This window comes from Schistocerca americana, chromosome 8, assembly GCF_021461395.2.
Source record: "Schistocerca americana isolate TAMUIC-IGC-003095 chromosome 8, iqSchAmer2.1, whole genome shotgun sequence".
NCBI classification, from domain to species: domain Eukaryota; kingdom Metazoa; phylum Arthropoda; class Insecta; order Orthoptera; family Acrididae; genus Schistocerca; species Schistocerca americana.
The window spans coordinates 191,843,585-191,862,552 of record NC_060126.1 but is presented as its reverse complement, the minus strand read 5'-3'; the positions used below and the strand labels follow the sequence as shown (position 1 = coordinate 191,862,552).

At 41.8% G+C, this 18,968-nt stretch overlaps 1 protein-coding gene across 1 annotated transcript in view; it reads right to left on the bottom strand.

The window, feature by feature from the left end:
* LOC124544817 (general transcriptional corepressor CYC8) overlaps positions 1-18,968 on the bottom strand; it is a 92,465-nt gene that overhangs the window by 52,958 nt on the left and 20,539 nt on the right. Inside the window, exon 2 of the mRNA XM_047123508.1 lies at positions 6,400-6,507. Coding sequence (XP_046979464.1) covers positions 6,400-6,507 — 108 coding nt within the window. The remainder of the gene's footprint in view (positions 1-6,399; positions 6,508-18,968) is intronic.

Genomic DNA, 18,968 nt, shown 5'->3' with positions numbered 1-18,968 from the left:
TAGTATTTCAGGTATACGCGTGTCATCCTCTGTTTCAATACCATCATCATCCCAGAGTGTCTGGATATGCTGTTTCGATACACTTACTGATTTAACGTAAGACCAGAACTTCCTAGGATTTTCTGTCAAGTCGGTACATAGAATTTTACTTTCGAATTCACCGAACGCTTCACGCATAGCTCTCCTTACGTGATCTTTTAGCTTCTGTTTGTCTGAGAGGTTTTGGCTGCGTTTAAACTTGCAGTGAAGCTCTCTTTGCTTTCGCAGTAGTTTCCTAACTTTGTTGTTGTACCACGGTGGGTTTTTCCCGTCCCTCACAGTTTTACTCGGCACGTACCTGTCTAAAACGCATTTTACGATTGCCTTGAACTTTTTCCATAAACACTCAACATTATCAGTGTCGGAACAGAAATTTTCGTTTTGATCTATTAGGTAGTCTGAAATCTGGCTCCTATTACTCTTGATAATCAGATAAACCTTCCTCCTTTTTTTAATATTCCTATTAACTTCCATATTCAGGGATGCTGCAACGGCCTTATGATCACTGATTTCTTGTTCAGCGCTTACAGAGTCGAAAAGTTCGGGTCTGTTTGTTATCAGTAGGTCCAAGATGTTATCTTCACGAGTCGGCTCTCTGTTTAATTGCTCGAGGTAATTTTTGGATAATACAGTCAGTATAATGGCACTCGATGCTCTGTCCCTACCACCCGTCCTAAACATCTGAGTGTCCCAGTATATGTCTGGTAAATTGAAATCTCCACCTAAGACTATAACATGCTGAGGAAATTTATGTGAAATGTATTCCAAATTTTCTCTCAGTTGTTCTGCCACTAATGCTACTGAGCCGGGTGGTCGGTAAAAGCAGCCAATTATTAACCTTGCTCGGTTGTTGAGTATAGCCTCCACCCATAATAATTCACAGGAATTATCCACTTGTATTTCACGACAGTATAAACTACTACTAACAGCGACAAACACGCCACCACAGGTTGCATGCAATCTATCCTTTCTGAACACTGTCTGTGCCTTTGTAAAAATTTCGGCAGAATTTATCTTGGCTTCAGCCAGCTTTCCCTACCTATAACGATTTCAGCTTCGGTGCTTTCTATCAGCGCTTGAAGTTCCTGTACTTTACCAATGCAGCTTCGACAGTTTACAATTACAATACCGATTGCTGCCTGGTCTTCGCATGTCATTACTTTGCCCCGAACCGTTTGAGGCTGTTGCCTTTCTGTATTTGCCCGAGGCCATCTAACCTAAGAAACCGCCCAGTCCATGTCACACAACCCCTCTACCCGTGTAGCCGCTTGCTCTGTGTAGTGAGATGGGAAAAGCCATTGGATACATCCTAATATCGTGTCAGACTTACAGTTGCGTGGTATAATTCAGCAACTCGACGTGGCATGGACTCAAGTCACTGGAAGTCCTGTGCAGATATGTTGAACCATGCCATCTCTATTGCGAAAGTGCTGTCTGAGCAGGATTTTATGGACGAACTGACCTTTCGATTACTTCCGACACGTGCTCGATGGGATTCATGTCAGGTTATCTGGCTGGCCAAATCAGTCGTTCGAACTTTCCAAAACGTTCTTCAAACCGTTCGCGAACAATTGTATCCCGGTGACATGGCGCATTGTCTCCCATAAGGATTTGATCGTTGTTTTGGAACAAGATGTCCATGAATGGCTGCAAAAGATCTTGAAGTAGCTGAACATCACTGTTTGTAGTCAATGATCGGTTCAATTAGACCACAGGACACAGTGCATTCCATGTAAACACAGTCCTCAGCATTATAGAGCGACCACCATCTTGTACAAGGCCCTGTTGACGACTTTGGTGCATGACTTCCTGGCGTCTGCCGCATACTCAAATCCTACCATCAGCTCTTACGAACTGAAGTTGTGAGTCATCTGACTAACCGAAACGGTTTCGAGCTTAGGAGACGCGCTACGGACGATGTCGCGCTGCTAGCAAAGTCATTCGGATCGGTCGTCTCCTGCTGTAGCCCATTAACGCCAAATATTGCCGCACTGTCCTAACGGATAGTTTCAACGTACGGCCCACAACGATTCCCGCGGTCGTTTCATGCAGTGTTGCTTGTCTTTTAGCACTGACAACTGTTCGCAAACGCCGCAGCTTTCGGTCCTTAAATGAATTCCGTCGGCCACTGTGTTGTCAGTGTTGAGAAGTAATGCCTGAAATTTAGTGTTCTCGGCACACTCTTGAAAGAGTGGGTCTTGGAATACCCGAATTCCCTAACGATCTCGGAAATGGAATGTCCGATGCATCTATTGCAACTACCATCCCGCGTTCAATGTGTGTTCATTCTTGTCGTGAGACCATAACCATCCCGGAAATCTTTTCGCGTGAATCACCTGAGTACAAATGACAGTTCTGCCAATGTACTGTTTTTTTTATACCTTGCGTACGCGATGATACTGCCATATGGATATGTGCATATTGGTAAGCCATGGCTTTTGCCACCTCAGTGTAATTCCCTCAGTATCACTTGACATAATTTTGTTACCCTCTATTATCCTGCCTTTACTTCTGTTGAGGTTCATCTTATACCCTCTATGAAGACACTACTCCTTCCATTCGATATATCTTCCAAGTCCTTTGCTGTCACGGATAGAAGTACAATGTATGAAGAAATTAAAGATATTAGCTGTCAGTCTGCGGCGTGGCAGGTTTTATTTTCGTACTGAATGTCACTATCTTTCGTGGTATTGATCACGACAAAAGTTCCACCACATAAGTACAGATCACCAGCCCGTTCCTTGCATACGTATGTACTGCGCTGACGACGTAAAAGCAACTTTGAAGAAAACGCCGGCAATACTTACGTTGCAAAGTCCGCATAAACTCTAGTAGCAAGCTATCCTGTAAATTCTTATAATACTTTTCGGGCGGAAAGTGGTTGCTTCGTTCTCTCAGTAAAATGTCAAAATTCTGAAACGAGTCTTTTATTCAATTCCAGTTAAGAGAAAAAAAACCTGCCGTCAGCCCACATGTAATTAGCGAAGAACATCACTGTCCTCAGTTCACGGTTGATACAACCGAGAACACACGCAAGGCAACCAGAAATGTACTTAAGTCCAACCCGAAGAATTACGTGATTTCACAGTCAATACTCCGCTACTATATCTGAGTTTCAGATTCAGTCCTTTACAGTGGATTTCTATTAAAGAAATTGCTTTCCGAATATTCCATATATGGATACAAAACACGCCACACAGAATTTTACTAAGGCCGAAAGTTCACACGCCTTTATCTTTTCAACAGAGCACTTCTAGAACTTCGAACTTCACGATACTGTCCGTAAATGCAACTGCTTCTACGGCAACACAATCTGGACGCGAAATACCAATGACTTCTACATTTTACACATTATGCAGACGGACACGTTAAACATGACCTGCACGTTCAATAGATACCCAGGGACTCCTCCTTGCTGCTCCTTTCACAGGCTATAACTACTTGGCAGTGCGCGGGAACTGCTAAACTCTGATTGGTTGATCAAAATGACCAGCCAATCAGAACAATCGTTCGAGATCATTCTCGCCCCAAAACTGTCCTACGCCAATCACTATTCCCAGTTGCATTTACGTAGTTTCAATATGCAAATATTAATATAATGTTTAACAAAACCAAACGATAGGAAAACTAATCTGGGAATTTATTTAGAAAACTATTACTCTGCAAACAGCTATTCTGGCTGCCTTCTTACAAAGGCAAGTACTCTTAGACATACGTAATCAGCAATGAGGGGAAAACACAACTTTCCCACTACACAGTTACGTAATGTGGTACAATATACAATATTGAATTTCTACGTATGTCCCACTTACACACTCTCACTCGTTCTCATTTATTCCACAACAACAAAACAAATATCTCCAGAATGAGATTTTCACTCTGCAGCGAAGTGTGCGCTGATATGAAACTTCCTGGCAGATTAATCTGCCAGGAAGTTTCAACAAAACAAATAGATATTAATTAAATAATTAATTGACGCAACATTTTGTGAAATCCAGTAATTATTTCAAGTGATACTAAAAGACAAACTGTTATTATTCCTAACTGAGGATTTTAGTCTAAGTGTTGGTTTGGGCTGTTTTAGGTAATTTCCTCTAACTCCGAAGCTACGACAGATAGAAGGCTGAAATCTTTATACCATATTCTCTTGAATAACAAAAGGCAGTGTATCGACTTTAAACAATATTAAATAATATTTTATATAGTTTATTTAGATTCTTAAGGGTTTGAATATTCAGTGGCTCAAACTGACACAGATACTGCTTCCCACGGCTTGCATAGCGACAGGTGCAAATGAGTCATTGCTAAGACACAACTGGCTGTCTCTTTCATAGCCAATGGCTCCAATGCTACAGGCTGTTCTGAAAATTAGCTTACTACAATAAAGTTATCGCATTTTGGCTCGCGACGTTATAAGAGGGCATTGGTTTATACCAATGGGGAAAGGCGTAAATTTGTGTCGGAACCCTTTCTCCATTGATCTAGATCAATGCCCACTGGTAGCTATGTCTTTAATTCCATTGTGTCTTTATTCATGGTGTCTGCATGATGAGAATGGTGTCTGTTCTATCCCACATGTCCGAACGAAGAGACACCATATACACAGAATTACAATGAAAGGGTACAGTACCGCCCGACATTGAAAACAGGTACAACATTCTTCGTTATTTTCGTCAGAACAACATATTTTTTGTAATAATAACTCAATTTCACTTAATACGCTGAAGCCGGATTCCAGTGTCGGAAAGAAGGACAATTTATTTATTTAATTGATCACATGTGCACTCCCACAAAATAAATCCCTACATCCAGTTTGCTGAGATCTGTGATATGAATGAATGTATGGTAGTCTGCTAACGGCAGATACTGAATGTGCAATATATGATCATCTTTGAGACGGTCCTTTGGTCACTTTTGGTGGAACCAAGGAGATGAAATTTATCTGAGCTTTGAGCGCCTGAAATGTGGCTGACCAATACAGTAGCAAGGTACTCCCCCACCTTGATGGAGGTGCGAGCTGACCTGAAGAACGGCCATGTTTTCAGCACTCTGGCGGTGGATCTTGTGTTGGTAAGACCTGTCTTAGGTGTGCTCTGTAAAGACAAAAGAGTGGAGGGAATGGTATGCATGTGTGCATGTGGAATACTTAAGAGTAGTTTGGAATAATAATTTCTCTATTTCAGGAACTTTTGTGGGGAGAATTAAATGTCTCGCGTATGTAACGAATATGTTCTTAATATTACTTTGCGTGTTATGTTTCCGTGTGACGCTGGATTCAAATTATAATACTCTGAGAGTGAAGCAAGGTGAGTCAGCCGTCTATCCAGCAACGCCACTTGGCTTGCATTACACAGGAAGACGTGCATATATCCTCCAGAGTTCATAGTAGGAAAGAAAAGCTACGAAGTGGGGCAGTGTCGTGTGAAACTGGGATGAACACTAACTGAAGTGGAAAAGCAGAAAGTGATGTGATTATAACGTTGTGACTATTCCTTGTGTTGTATTCCATGTTGCCAGTGTGGTGTATTTCATGTAATTTAAGTACGTGTGGTTTGCATGGGAGAGTAGCAAGATAGGTTCAGAGGTAGTGGGTTATGCACGTTCCTTTTGTACCGCTCGGTCTGGAGGAAATTTTCGTGATGATGGGTGTGAGAGACGAAGTGTGAGATATAGTAAAAGATCCACCATCCTATCCAGAAAGTGCACTATAGTGTTAGATAATTACGAAACCATAAGATAGAGAATCACCAGTGTAAAGCCATGCCCACTGGGCGGAGTTTCTCGTGCGTAATTGTTGTAGAAAATGTAATGGTGTGTTAAGGTTATAGAATTTATCGGAATAAAAAAGATAGTGAAAAGAAAAAGATTGGTGGTCTTTTCCTTCGAACAGTATGTTGTCATGATATCCATAATTTATAATGTGTGCGCCATTCATATTCAGTGCGATGGCCACGTGTTGATCAAAGCCGTTGGGTAAGAAAGAAAATGTGGTATTGCCAGTGCATAGTGAACAGTCAGAGTTGTGTAAATTACTAATAGTCAGATGTGCGTTATACGTTTCCGTTGCGTAATATTCAAACATGAGAATAATTTGTAGCTTAATTGTGAGTACTGAAGCTCATTTTACTTGATAAATAAGAATGAATCCACTCGTTTGGCAGACCACTCATCTTGCAGGCCTGACTGCTTGATGTCACAGTATGAGCAAGGCATGTGGGTGCCTCTCAACAATATCATCACCAAATCTCAAACGTTTTATTTTTTCTGCCTGAATTTTAATTCTTTTGCATTGGAATGGGACCTTGGAAGTGAGTTCACGGTTTGCAGAACGCTGGTTAGAAACTTTACGGCCGCCGGTACCTGGTACTGCTGGGGCGCGGCTCCCGGCGCCGGCTGCGGGGCCGACACGTAGGTGACGCCGCCGGCGCGCGCCCTGGCAGCTAGCGCCAGAGCCACCCACACCACCACCTGCAACATGACAAGCACACAGTAAGGCACCGGATCTCCTTTGTCTCCACTTCAAGTTTAACACAACACTGCTGTGAAGTTTGTGGTGTCAAAGTTGAGAGATGACTAAACGAACACATTTGCATAGCTTATGTCAGACATAGGGGATATAAAAACGAAAAAGCTGGCATACTATGCTTACTTTCATTCCATAATGTCACATGGGATTATTTTTTGGGGTAATTCATCAAGCCAAGTTAAAGTTTCCGGGCACAAAAACTTTAGGGAACTTGGGATACTAACTACTGCTTCCCAATATATTTATTCCTTAATGAAATTTGTCATTAAAAATATATCACTTTTTCAAACCAACAGCTCAATTCATGGAATCAGTACTAGAAATAAGAATAATCTTCACAAGGATTTAAACTCACTTAGTCTTGTACAAAAAGGTGTGCATTATTCAGGAACACACATTTTCAATAACTTGCCAGCAGCCATAAAAGGCTTAACAACCAATGAAATTCAGTTTAAGAGAAGCCTAAAGGATTTATTGGTGGCCAACTCCTACTCCATTGATGAATTTCTCAGTAAAACCAACTGATATATATATACAACTTCTGCACAATTTCAGTGCAGTAATGTGTTCATTGTAAATAAGTATTATAGTAGTCGTATTACATGTTTATTACCTTATAAATAAATAAAAAACTTTTTAATTTTAAATTCATTGCATTAGTATTTGTAAAATGACTCTTTCATATAGTGTCCTTTAAAAAATGATGATAATTCCACTTGGGACCTGTCGAATGGTACAGTAGCTTATTTGTTTTAGTTGTAAATATTTGTCATGTATTGTTGTTTTTCTGACATGTTCCACATCCTGGAGGACCTCCTCACTACGGATCAATTGGAGTGAAAGTAAATCTAATCTAATCTAATAAACTAACCAGGTCAAAGGATTATAAAACACAGAGAAGCACGTTTCTCAGTTACGCACTTAACGTAACAGCCACCTGCTCTACAAAATGGGGATGAGATACAGCAAAATGTTCTAGATAAAAATTGTAGGTGGAAAAGAAGGTCACGCGTTGCTGCCAACGGCCATGAACTTGAACGTAATTTTCAAGGTGACTTCGAGGTGAAAGTGATTTTTTAATGGGAAATCTAAAACTTGATTTAAGATTCGGAAAGAGCGGCAAATTTCACGCATAAAATGGTGCATTATTCAACATCATGGCAAGGTTCAATCAAGGTCGAATACGTAAATATGTTTTTAGTCCTACTATGGATTAATTTAGAATAGAGGGACACAGCGAAATACAATGTTAGATGCAGATTGGAAGGGGCATAAGGAGTCACGTATCATTACCAGTAGTTAACGAGTTAACAATAAATACGCACAGTGTATAAATGTTATTGTGGACATCCGAGCCAGATCATTAAGTTAGAAGTCGTTGAATGAGTCCCCTCGACTCTCATTCCCTGGGATGCCCCTTCTAATTTGTATCTAACATTGTATTTTGCTGTATACCTCCTATCTTCTAAGTTAATCCCTAGTAGAAATAAAACATATTTGCTTACTTGCCCTTCATTGAACTAGCCATGACCTTGAATCATTTATTATTTTAGATGTGAAATTCGCCGATCTTCTCAAATATTGAATTAAACATTAGGGTATCCATTTAAATAAATCACTTTAACCTTCAAATCACCTTCAAAATCACTTTCAAGGTCACGACTATTAGTGGCAATGCGTTACCTCATTACCACCTACAACTTTCATCTAAAACATTTTACTATATGTCATCTCCATCTCAAATTTTTTCCCATAATGCATGTACATGCATCTATAGATATGTACATATGTATGTTGCATATCTCTTCCGAACGCCGGCCGCTGTGGCCAAGCGGTTCTAGGCGCTTCAGTCCGGAAGCGCGCTGCTGCTGCTGTCGCAGTTTCGAATCCTGCCTCGGGCATGAATGTGTGTAATGTCCTTAGGTTAGTTAGGTTTAAGTAGTTCTAAGTCTAGGGGACTGATCATCTCAGATGTTAAGTCCCATAGTGCTTAGAGCTATTTGAACCATTCCTCCTAAACCACTAGACAGATTTCAACCAAACTTGGTACACACAAGATACACTGTCAGCAAAGAAACGCTGTGGAGGTAAGAACCACATACATATCAAAGGGTTGGGGGTGAATGAGAATAGTAGTACACGACGCGTAAATACCCAGAGTACCTTCATCCTGTGTATAAGAATGATAGCACGTAGTAATTTGCAACAAACCTTACACGTAATTTCAAGTCTTTACGAAACTTTTCTTCCCTGACTTCCTCCACAAACTGATGGAAGGAAAAAAGTTCAACGCTTACTGCATTTTCACTGCTCATGCAGTAAGATTGCCGCATGAAACACGAACGTTTTAATTTGTTACTTCTCTGCAACTAATTCACGATTTTCCACAACAAATTCCGAATTTTTTCAACCAAAATTGACAGAAGAAAAAATATGTCGCATTACTTATCGAACGGCCCTCGTATTAGTATGTACAGTTTCTGAATACTGATTTTCCGCTTCTACCTGCACAGGTTGACTAGACTGGACTGGGGAAGGATAAGATCTGATGCCGACACCAGCAGGCGTGAAATTCCAGATGACCCCTTCCTTATCAACGCATTACTACATAGAACTCTTGTAATGTGTTAATCTTTAGTTAAGAAAGGGAACAACTGACAGGAATGGGGGAAAGAAATACAGTAGAAGAAGAATGGGTAGCTTTGAGAGATGAAGTAGTGAAGGCAGCAGAGGATCAAGTAGGTAAAAAGACGAGGGCTAGTAGAAATCCTTGGGTAACAGAACAAATATTGAATTTAATTGATGAAAGGAGAAAATATAAAAATGCAGTAAATGAAGCAGGCAACAAGGAGTACAAACGTCTCAAAAATGAGATCGACAGGAAGTGCAAAACGGCTAAGCAGGGATGGCTAGAGGACAAATGTAAAGATGTAGAGGCTTATCTCACTAGGGGTAAGATAGATACTGCCTACAGGAAAACTAAAGAGACCTTTGGAGAAAAGAGAACCACTTGTATGAATATCAAGAGCTCAGATGGAAACCCAGTTCTAAGCAAAGAAGGGAAAGCAGAAAGGTGGAAGGAGTATATAGAGGGTCTATAAAAGGGCGACGTACTTGAGGACAATATTATGGAAATAGAAGAGGATGTAGATGAAGATGAAATGGGAGATACGATACTGCGTGAAGAGTTTGACAGAGCACTGAAAGACCTGAGTCGAAACAAGGCCCCGGGAGTAGACAACATTCCATTAGAACTACTGACGGCCTGAGAAGAGCCAGTCCTGACAAAACTCTATGATCTGATTTATGAGACAGGCAAATACCCTCAGACTTCAAGAACAATGTAATAGCCGGCCGCTGTGCCCGAGCGGTTCTAGGCACTTCAGTCTGGAGCCGCGCGACCGCTACGGTCGCAGGTTCGAATCCTGCTTCGGGCATGGATATGTGTGATGTCCTTAGGTTAGTTAGGTTTAAGTAGTTCTAAGTTGTAGGGGACTGATGTTAAGTCCCATAGTGCTCAGAGCCATTTGAACCATTTTTTTGAACACTATAATAATTCCAACACCAAAGAAAGCAGGTATTGACAGATGTGAAAATTACCGAACTATCAGTTTAATAAGTCACGGATGCAAAATACTAACGCGAAGTCTTTACAGACGAATGGAAAAATTGGTAGAAGCCGACCTCGGGGAAGATCAGTTTGGATTCCGTAGAAATATTGGAACACGTGAGGCAATACTGATCCTACGACTTATCTTAGAAGCTAGATTAAGGAAAGGCAAACCTACGTTTCTAGCATTTGTAGACTTAGAGAAAGCTTTTGACAATGTTGACTGGAATACTCTCTTACAAATTCTGAAGGTGACAGGGGTAAAATATAGGGAGCTAAAGGCTATTTACAATTTGTACAGAAACCAGATGGCAGTTATAAGAGTCGAGGGACATGAAAGAGAAGCAGCGGTTGGAAAGGGAGTGAGACAGGGTTGTAGCCTCTCACCAATGTTATTCAATCTGTATATTGAGCAAGCAGTGAAGGAAAGAAAAGAAAAATTTGGAGTAGGTATTAAAATCCATGGAGAAGAAGTAAAAACTTTGAGGTTCGCCGATGACATTGTAATTCTGTTCAAAATGGTTCAAATGGCTCTGAGCACTATGGGACTTAACATCTACTGTCATCAGTCCCCTAGAACTTAGAACTACTTAAACCTAACTAACCTAAGGACATCACACAACACCCAGTCATCACGATTGTAATTCTGTCAGTGACAGCAAAGGACTTGGCAGAGCAGTTGAACGGTATGGATAGTGTCTTGAAAGGAGGATATAAGATGAACATCAACAAAAGCAAAACGAGGATAATGGAATGTAGTCGAATTAAGTCGGGTGATGCTGAGGGAATTAGATTAGGAAATGAGACACTTGAAGCATTAAAGGAGTTTTGCTATTTTGGTAGCAAAATAACTGACGATGGTCGAAGTAGAGAGGATATAAAATGTAGACTGGCAATGGAACGGAAAGCGTTTCTGAAGAAGAAAAATTTGTTAACATCGAGTATAGATTTAAATGTCAGGAAGCCGTTCCTGAAAGTATTTGTATGGAGTGTAGCCATGTATGGAAGTGAAACGCGGACGATAAATAGTTTAGACAAGAAGAGAATAGAAGCTTTCGAAATGTGGTGCTGCAGAAGAATGCTGAAGATTAGATGGGTAGATCACATAACTAATGAGGAGGTATTGAATAGGATTGGGGAGAAGAGAAGTTCGTGGCACAACTTGACTAGAAGAAGGGATCGGTTGGTAGGACATGTTCCGAGGCATCAAGGGATCTCCTATTTAGTATTGGAGGGCAGCGTGGAGGTTAAAAATCACAGAGGGAGATCAAGAGATGAATACACTAAACAGATTCAGATGGATGTAGGTTGCAGTAGGTACTGGGAGATGAAGAAGCTTGCACAGGATAGAGTAGTATGGAGAGCTGCATCAAACAAGTCTCAGGACTGAAGACTAGAACAACAACAACAACAACAACAACAACAACAACTGTATTAATGTTGTATTTTGAGTAGAATGTATTCGATCCGTTTAGTACTCTCATGTAATTATTGATTATCAGTGTCGTTACTGGCTGGTTGCAGAGTTGGTAAATAACGACTAAATTACAATAGCCTCCGTTGTAGACAGTGCCAGTCCTCCTGGCTGATCCAGACGTCTACCAACACACTGTACGCAGTAATTAGTTCCATGGCTTGGTCTCTAGAGTTATCCAAGACGCTTTTGTGCTGCGAAAAGAAAGTTCCGCAGGCCACGCAGAACTAATGAGAGGGAAGGGAGAATGTTATACCCTGAGGAAAATACACCTAGGGACGCATTATGTTTCCTACTCGGTGTTTCAATCTAGTGACCAATTTTAGGATGTAAGGTCTAATGTCTAAACTATTTTACTTGTTCTGGAAATGGAAATTTGTGAGGGTTTCCAATATTTTCGATTTCAACACGTATTTAGCTTCTAACTGGTTTCTGGTAATACCTGTAGACTGATGAGCCAAAACATTGTGACCACCTGCTTAATAGCTTGTTTCTCCGTCTTTGGAACGAAATACATCACTGATTCTGTGTATCAGAGATCCGACAGTTTTTGTAGGTTTACGGAGGTATGTGGCAGTGGATGTCTACGCACAGATCACATAATTTACGTAAATAACGGACCGCTGATTTGTGTACTTGATTATGGCGCTCGATAGCGAGCCAGTGGTTTACATAGGATTTACATCAGGCTGGCGGATCTCGTCTCCGAGACATCAAAGTGAGTTCACTATAATGCTCTTTAAACCACTGTAGCACGGTTCTAGTTCCGAAACACGGACCATTATACTGCTGAAAGATGACATCACCGTCGGGAAAGACATCCAGCTTGATGCCGGTGATTCGATTGGTACCACAGGTCTCATGTAGGCGCAGGAGAATGTCCTCTATAACATAATACTGCTGCCACCAGCCTGCGTCCTTAGTTCGCTGCATGGTTTGAGCCGCCGTTCACCTCGATGACGGCGTTTGTGGAGACGACCGGCGGCCTAGTGTAGAAAAAATGTGATTCGCTCGAAGAGCCGACACGATTCTGCCGATCGACGGTCGAATTCCGATGTCCCGTGCCCACTGCAATCGTTATTGGCGATGTCGATGGGTCGACATGTGAACACATGAGGGTGATCTGCTGTGGAGCCCCATGTTCAACATTGTACGATGAATGGTGAGCTCCGGCACACCTGTGGGTGCACAGGCACTGTGGTCTATCGGCAGAGGTGCCACAGATAAACATTTGTCCTTCTTTACAGAGCAGACAAACCCCGAACTCCAATTTCTGTGAAAAGTAGTGGACGTCCAACTATTTAGCGGCTTGTGGTAGTTTTACTGTCCTACCTTTCCGTAGATGCTCGCGACAGTAGCAAGTGAGCATTCGACCAGCTTCGCCGTTTTCGAGATATTTTTTCACAGGCTCCGCGTAATAATAATCTGCCTTTGTCAAAGTCGCTTATCTCAAGGATTTCCCCATTTGCAGGCCATATCTCAGCTAGGGTGGTCGCCCATCCGTGTCCATTCCGCTTACATACGAGGGTTATTCGGAAAGTAAGGAACGATCGGTCGCGAGATGGAAACCACATTGAAACTCTGATGAAGTTTTGCACAGGTGTGTTGGGTGCTGTCTCTGGTATGCCTGTCGATCGCATTACGTCGTTCTTTTTAGTTCTGAGCACACAGGGAGCACATAAAGATACCTAGAACAATAGTGTCTCCAGCAAATTACGAGGGCCTGGTGAGAAATTTCACCTGAAGCTATGCAGCCAACATTACATAACTGTCGTGCGCTTTCTTCTTCAAGACAATTCTCAGCCGCATTCTGCAGGGCCAATGAAGATTCTCCTGCATCGTTTTCAATTGGAAATGTTTGATTACCCACAATACAGCCCGTAATTGTCTCCCTCTGAGTTTCATCTCTGCTCACATGAACCGCTGGCTATGAAGACAACATTTTGGTACAGACAATGAGCTGTAGGCCAGTGTAGAGAATTGCCGGAAAGCACTGGCGGCTGCCTTCTATAACGAGGGTATTGGAAAGTTGGTGCAGCGCTACGACGAACGTCTAAGTCGGATCGGCGACTATGGAGATAAGCAGCTGGAAGCTGTAGCTAACTGTTGCAAATGAAACAGTTTTGATTTTCACTGTGGTTTCCAGTTCGCGACCTATCGTTCCTTACTTTCCGAATAGCCCTCGTATTTTTGCTACCGCGTCACCTGGCCGCAACGCCATCCAACGTCGCGGTGGGCGGTGGTCATAATGTTTTGTTTGGTTTATGAATGAACCTAAATTGTTTTCACTTGCAGATTATTCGAATGTAGTAGACTAATGATGTAACAGATGAAATATTAAACACAGTGTTGACAAAATCCATTGAATACTTTTAAATTTCAATGTGCTATCGGTTTCCATGTGCATGACAATATTGTGTCTTGGAACACTTTTTCACATTTAATTAAATCTTACTTTACCGGAGAAATTTTTTAATTCCAGAAAAGAATACAGTACACAAATATTAAACACCATCGTTTAAAAATAGAATAAGAACACACATTAAACTTCTGTTACAGAGTTGGCTATGTGTCAAAGTCTGGAAGGCTTCACAAGATACAGCAGTTTCCCCTACCAATTTGAACATTTCGCATTTCTAAATAATGGTTCCCTGTTCCATATAAAGACTAGTTACAAGAGATATGAACTTCACATGTAAGCTCGTGTGGATCTTATTTTGTATTACTCTTCTTTGGCAGCTACAATGTTAACACATGAGATAACAACAAAACTCTCTATCAGTTAGATCGTTCAGTACTTAGTTCCTTAAAACCAAAAAAGGCAGTATAATCTACATCTACATCATACTCCGAAAGCCACCTAACGGTGTGTGGCGGTGAGTACTTTCAGTACCACTATCTGATCCTTCCAACCCTGTTCCAAATAGTGCGTGGGAAGAATTATTATCGGTAAGCCTCTGTATTGGCTCCAATTTCTCGTATTTTGTATACGCAAGATGTACGTGGAGGGAAGTAATATGTTGACCGAATCATCCTGAAAAATGCTGTCCCAAAATTACAATAGTAAGTTTCTCGGTGATGCACAACGCCTCTCTTGTAACCTCTACCAGTAGAATTCGTTAGCATCTCCGTAACGCTCTCTCGCCAGCTAAACAATCCCGTGACGAAACGCGCCGCTCTTCGTTAAATCTTCTGTCTCTATCTATCCTACCTGATAGGAATACCAGATAGACGAATAATAATCAAGAATCGGGCGAATAAGCACCTTATAAGTCACTGAGGAGAACCTCCAAAGATAAAGGTGATCTACTTGTCCTTCGTTAGAAGTAATGAGATAAATTTGCTCATTATTTCAAAGCTCATCTGTGAAAATATGTAGTTCATCTATGAAACAGCAGACAATCACAGTGTTCGGAGTTTTGTGTTATAAGCCTCTGGTTTTCTGTGTTATGCGGACACTGAGTTGATGACAGTGACATGAGAATACATAATCCCTATTTTCCTTCCCCATTACCATCATGTCCAGCTAGCATCTTTCAAAGTCTTTGCATCAAGCGTTTAAGGATGGTAGATCATGTAACGGCTAACAACTTTTGTTCGAGACAAAATATGCGCTGACGCTTCCCGGCGACATTAGGAGTCTTTTTTATTGATTATCCCCTCAGGGTAAAGGTCGGGTTTCGAAAATCTACTTACAATGTACATAAATCAGACGGCATTTATTAGAGTCGGTGGAACAGAAGGGACGCAGTGGTTGAGAAGCGAGTAAGACAGGGTTGTAGCCTATCTCCGATGTTATTGAATTTGTACACTGAGCAAGTACTAAAGGAAATGAAAGAAAAATTTGGAGTGGAAGCTAAGGTTCAAGCAGAAGAAATAAAAACATTGGGGTTTGCTACTGACACTGTAATTCCGTCAGAGACGGCAAAGGACCTGCAATATGAGTTGAAAGAATGGGCAATGTCTTGAGAGGAGGTTATAAGACGAACGCCAACAAAAGCGAAACAATTATAATGGAGTGTAGTCGAATTAAAACAAGTGATGCTCAGGGAATTAGTTTAGGAAACGAGACGATTAAAGTAGCAAATGAGTTATGCTATTCGGGCAGCAAAATAACTGATGATGGTCGAAGAAGAGAGGACATTAAATGTAAACTGGTTAATGTCAAGAAAAGCGTTTGTAAAGAAGAGAACTTTATTAAGATCGAGTGTAGATTCAAGTGTTAGGAAGTCTTTTCTGAAGGTATTTATCTGGAGAGTAGCCATGGATGGAAGTGAAACTTGGACGATAATCAATTTAAACAAGAAGAGAATAGAAACTTTTGAATTGGGGTGTTACAAAAGAATGCTGAAGATTACATCGGTACCTAGGGCAACTAATGACGAAGTACTCAGTTTTGTTTAGGTAAGTGTGTGTGTGGGGGAGTGGGTGGGGGGGGGGGGCTAAGAATCGTAGAGAACAAGAAATGAATACAGTAATCAGATTCAGATGGATGGATCTTGCAGTAGTTATTCGGAGATGAAGAGGCTTGCACAAGGTAGAGTAGCCCGGAGAACTACATCAAACCAGTCTTCGGACTGAAGACCACAAGAACTACAACGCCTGATAGGCGGCAGGGCGTAGGCACTGTGTTGCGTGCCTGTGCAATGGACGTTGTCTATAATCCAGTCATCCGCTCGGCGTAAAAAAATGCTGGACCTGATTCGTTTGTAAAATATCTTTCTCCGCTTAGAGGTACCAAGTCATATGGTTTTCCTGTAGAAAATAACTCAATCTATTTAATGGGGCACGTACTACGCGGAACACTTGATTAGGAGGCCTCGTTAGTTCGGTGCAACCTCTTCATCCCAGGGCGGCGAGTACTAAAGGACGCTGCGTGGGGTAGCCCGCGCTCTAGGGCGTCCTGTCACATTTCGGGCGGCAACCTTATCGGAGGTTCGAGTCCTCCCTTGGGCATGGGTGTGTGTGTTGTCCTTAGCGTAAGCTAGTTTAAGTTAGATTAAGTAGTGTGTAAGCCTAGGGACCGACGGCCTCTGCAGTTTCGTCCCACAGAACTTACCACAAATTTACAATTTACTAAAGGACGTTTAGCATCGCCGGGAAGCGTTAGCGAACGTTTTGTGTCCAAAAGTTGTTTCACGTTACGTGATCTATCACTCCTGGATGTTTGTTACAAGGAATTCGAAATACCGAGTATCGGATTAGGGAAGGATGGGGAAGGAAGTCGGCGGTGTCCTTTCAAAGGAACCATCCCGGAATTTGCCTGGAGCGATTTAGGGAAATCACGGAAAACCTAAATCAGGGTGGCCGGACTTGGGACTGAACTGTCGTCCTCCCGAATGCGAGTCCAGTGTGCTAACCACTGCGCCACCTCGCTCGGTCACACATTTAATATTATTTCGCATTTCAGTCAGTGGTGACTCATTGTTTTCTTTGAGGCTCAACATTTCCAAAATCTGCTATGAACGAGACTATGGCATTACAGCAATTTCAGCAGTGCCGCTGATGACGGGTCAACCGCAGTAGCTACGTGTTCATTTGGTGACGTATCAGTTTGTCCGCCTTAAATTACAAAAGGGAAAAAAGTTACTTTTGTTAAATATTTCTGAACTGTTCTGTCCAAAGTGTCAATAAATTTCTACCGAGAAAAATGGGCGTAATGATAAGAAGTTGGAGCCGTCGTCGGGACGCCAGGATTCACAGTCTGATCAGCTTGATCGAACTTTCCAATGATTTTCCTAAATCACTTCATGCGAATGACGCGAGAGTACTTTTGATAGAATACGCCCGATTTCCTCTAATCTACATTATCTGATGAATAGCATCACGACACCCTTATGTTACGCGAAACTGACAACGTCAGGCAGACTCCCAAGGATAAATAAACGCGCAGCATCCTCACTTGTCAGAAGAGAAACAGCATCGTCAGAGTGTGTCGGTGAGGATAGCTCAGTGACTTCTGACGTGGACTAGTCACTGGATGGCACCTGATCAGGGACAAGTCAGCCCCTCTAAAGCTGACTGTTGGTGGTGTGATTGTGAAGCGGAAATGCAAAAGAACAATCACAGCCAAACTACGACCAGGCAGAACTTATGTACTGACGGACGTGGGTCGCTGAGTATTTCGGAGGTTGGTTCTAAAAATTTGGAAAATTGTGGTTAGTTCTATGGGACAAAACTACTGAGGTCATCGGTCCCTAAGCTTACACACTACTTAATCTAACTTACGCTAAGGACAACACATACACCCATGCCCGAGGGAGGATTCGAACCTCTGACGGGGGGAGCTGCACGAACCGTGCCAAGGCGCCTGAGACCGCACTGCTATCCCGCGCGGCAAGGTTGTAAAAAGTCAGATGACTCCTGAGTTCCAAAGTCTTACCAGCAGTAATGACTTTGCATAGGGAGTTAAAAAGAGTGGGGTACAACTCGTCATAAGCTACACGTATCTGTAGTCAATACTGGTATAAAGAGCGAAGCCAAGACAGTGCATGAATCATAAGAAGAGATCTGTAAAGCTGAATCAAGTTGTAGCCTGTGGTAATTCGATAGAAGGTCCTGGATATTATGGAAGCCTGGGGAACGTTATTAGGCGTCGTCTGTACTGTCAAGAGTGAAGTATGGAGGAGGTGGTGTTGCGGTATGTGGGTGTCCCTCGTAGTTAGGATTTGGTCTCCTAAAGAAACCGGTATATGTATGTAGAATGATGTGTGCACATTTTACAGTATTATGTAGTGCGTATAGCAGAGGAACAACTCAGGACGATGTTTGTATCTCGATGACAATGTGATCTGTCTTAAAGTAGCATCTGTGAGGAAATGGCATGTGCACAATAATATTCCTGAAATGGACCCATCTGAATACAGTGTAATACTTTGGGATCAGTTAAACGTCGACTTTGGTTCCACACCCTAGCATTCAATATCACTACCTTTTCTAGTTTCGGATAGTGAGGACGAATGGACTCCCATTTCTCCACAGATATTCAGATATCTAACTGAACGTTTCCCCTAATAGAGTTCAAAGTGTCATAAAGGAGAAACGTGAATACACCCCATTTTAATGTCCGCTAATACATCTCCGGATACTATTGGTCAAATCAGACCGAATGTTTACCCCGTTTCAAATTACAGCAGAGTTAGACCATAATCTTCTTTTGTTTATAAGAAAGGTGCATGGTAAGATGTGAGCGGGGTTGCTAGTGGCCCCACTTTTGCCGGAATAAATAAATATTAATAAATACAGTTAGCACATTCTCAGTGTTCAACAGGTATTACGTTGTAACGTTACCTGCCTAAACAAAAAGTACATTAATTCTA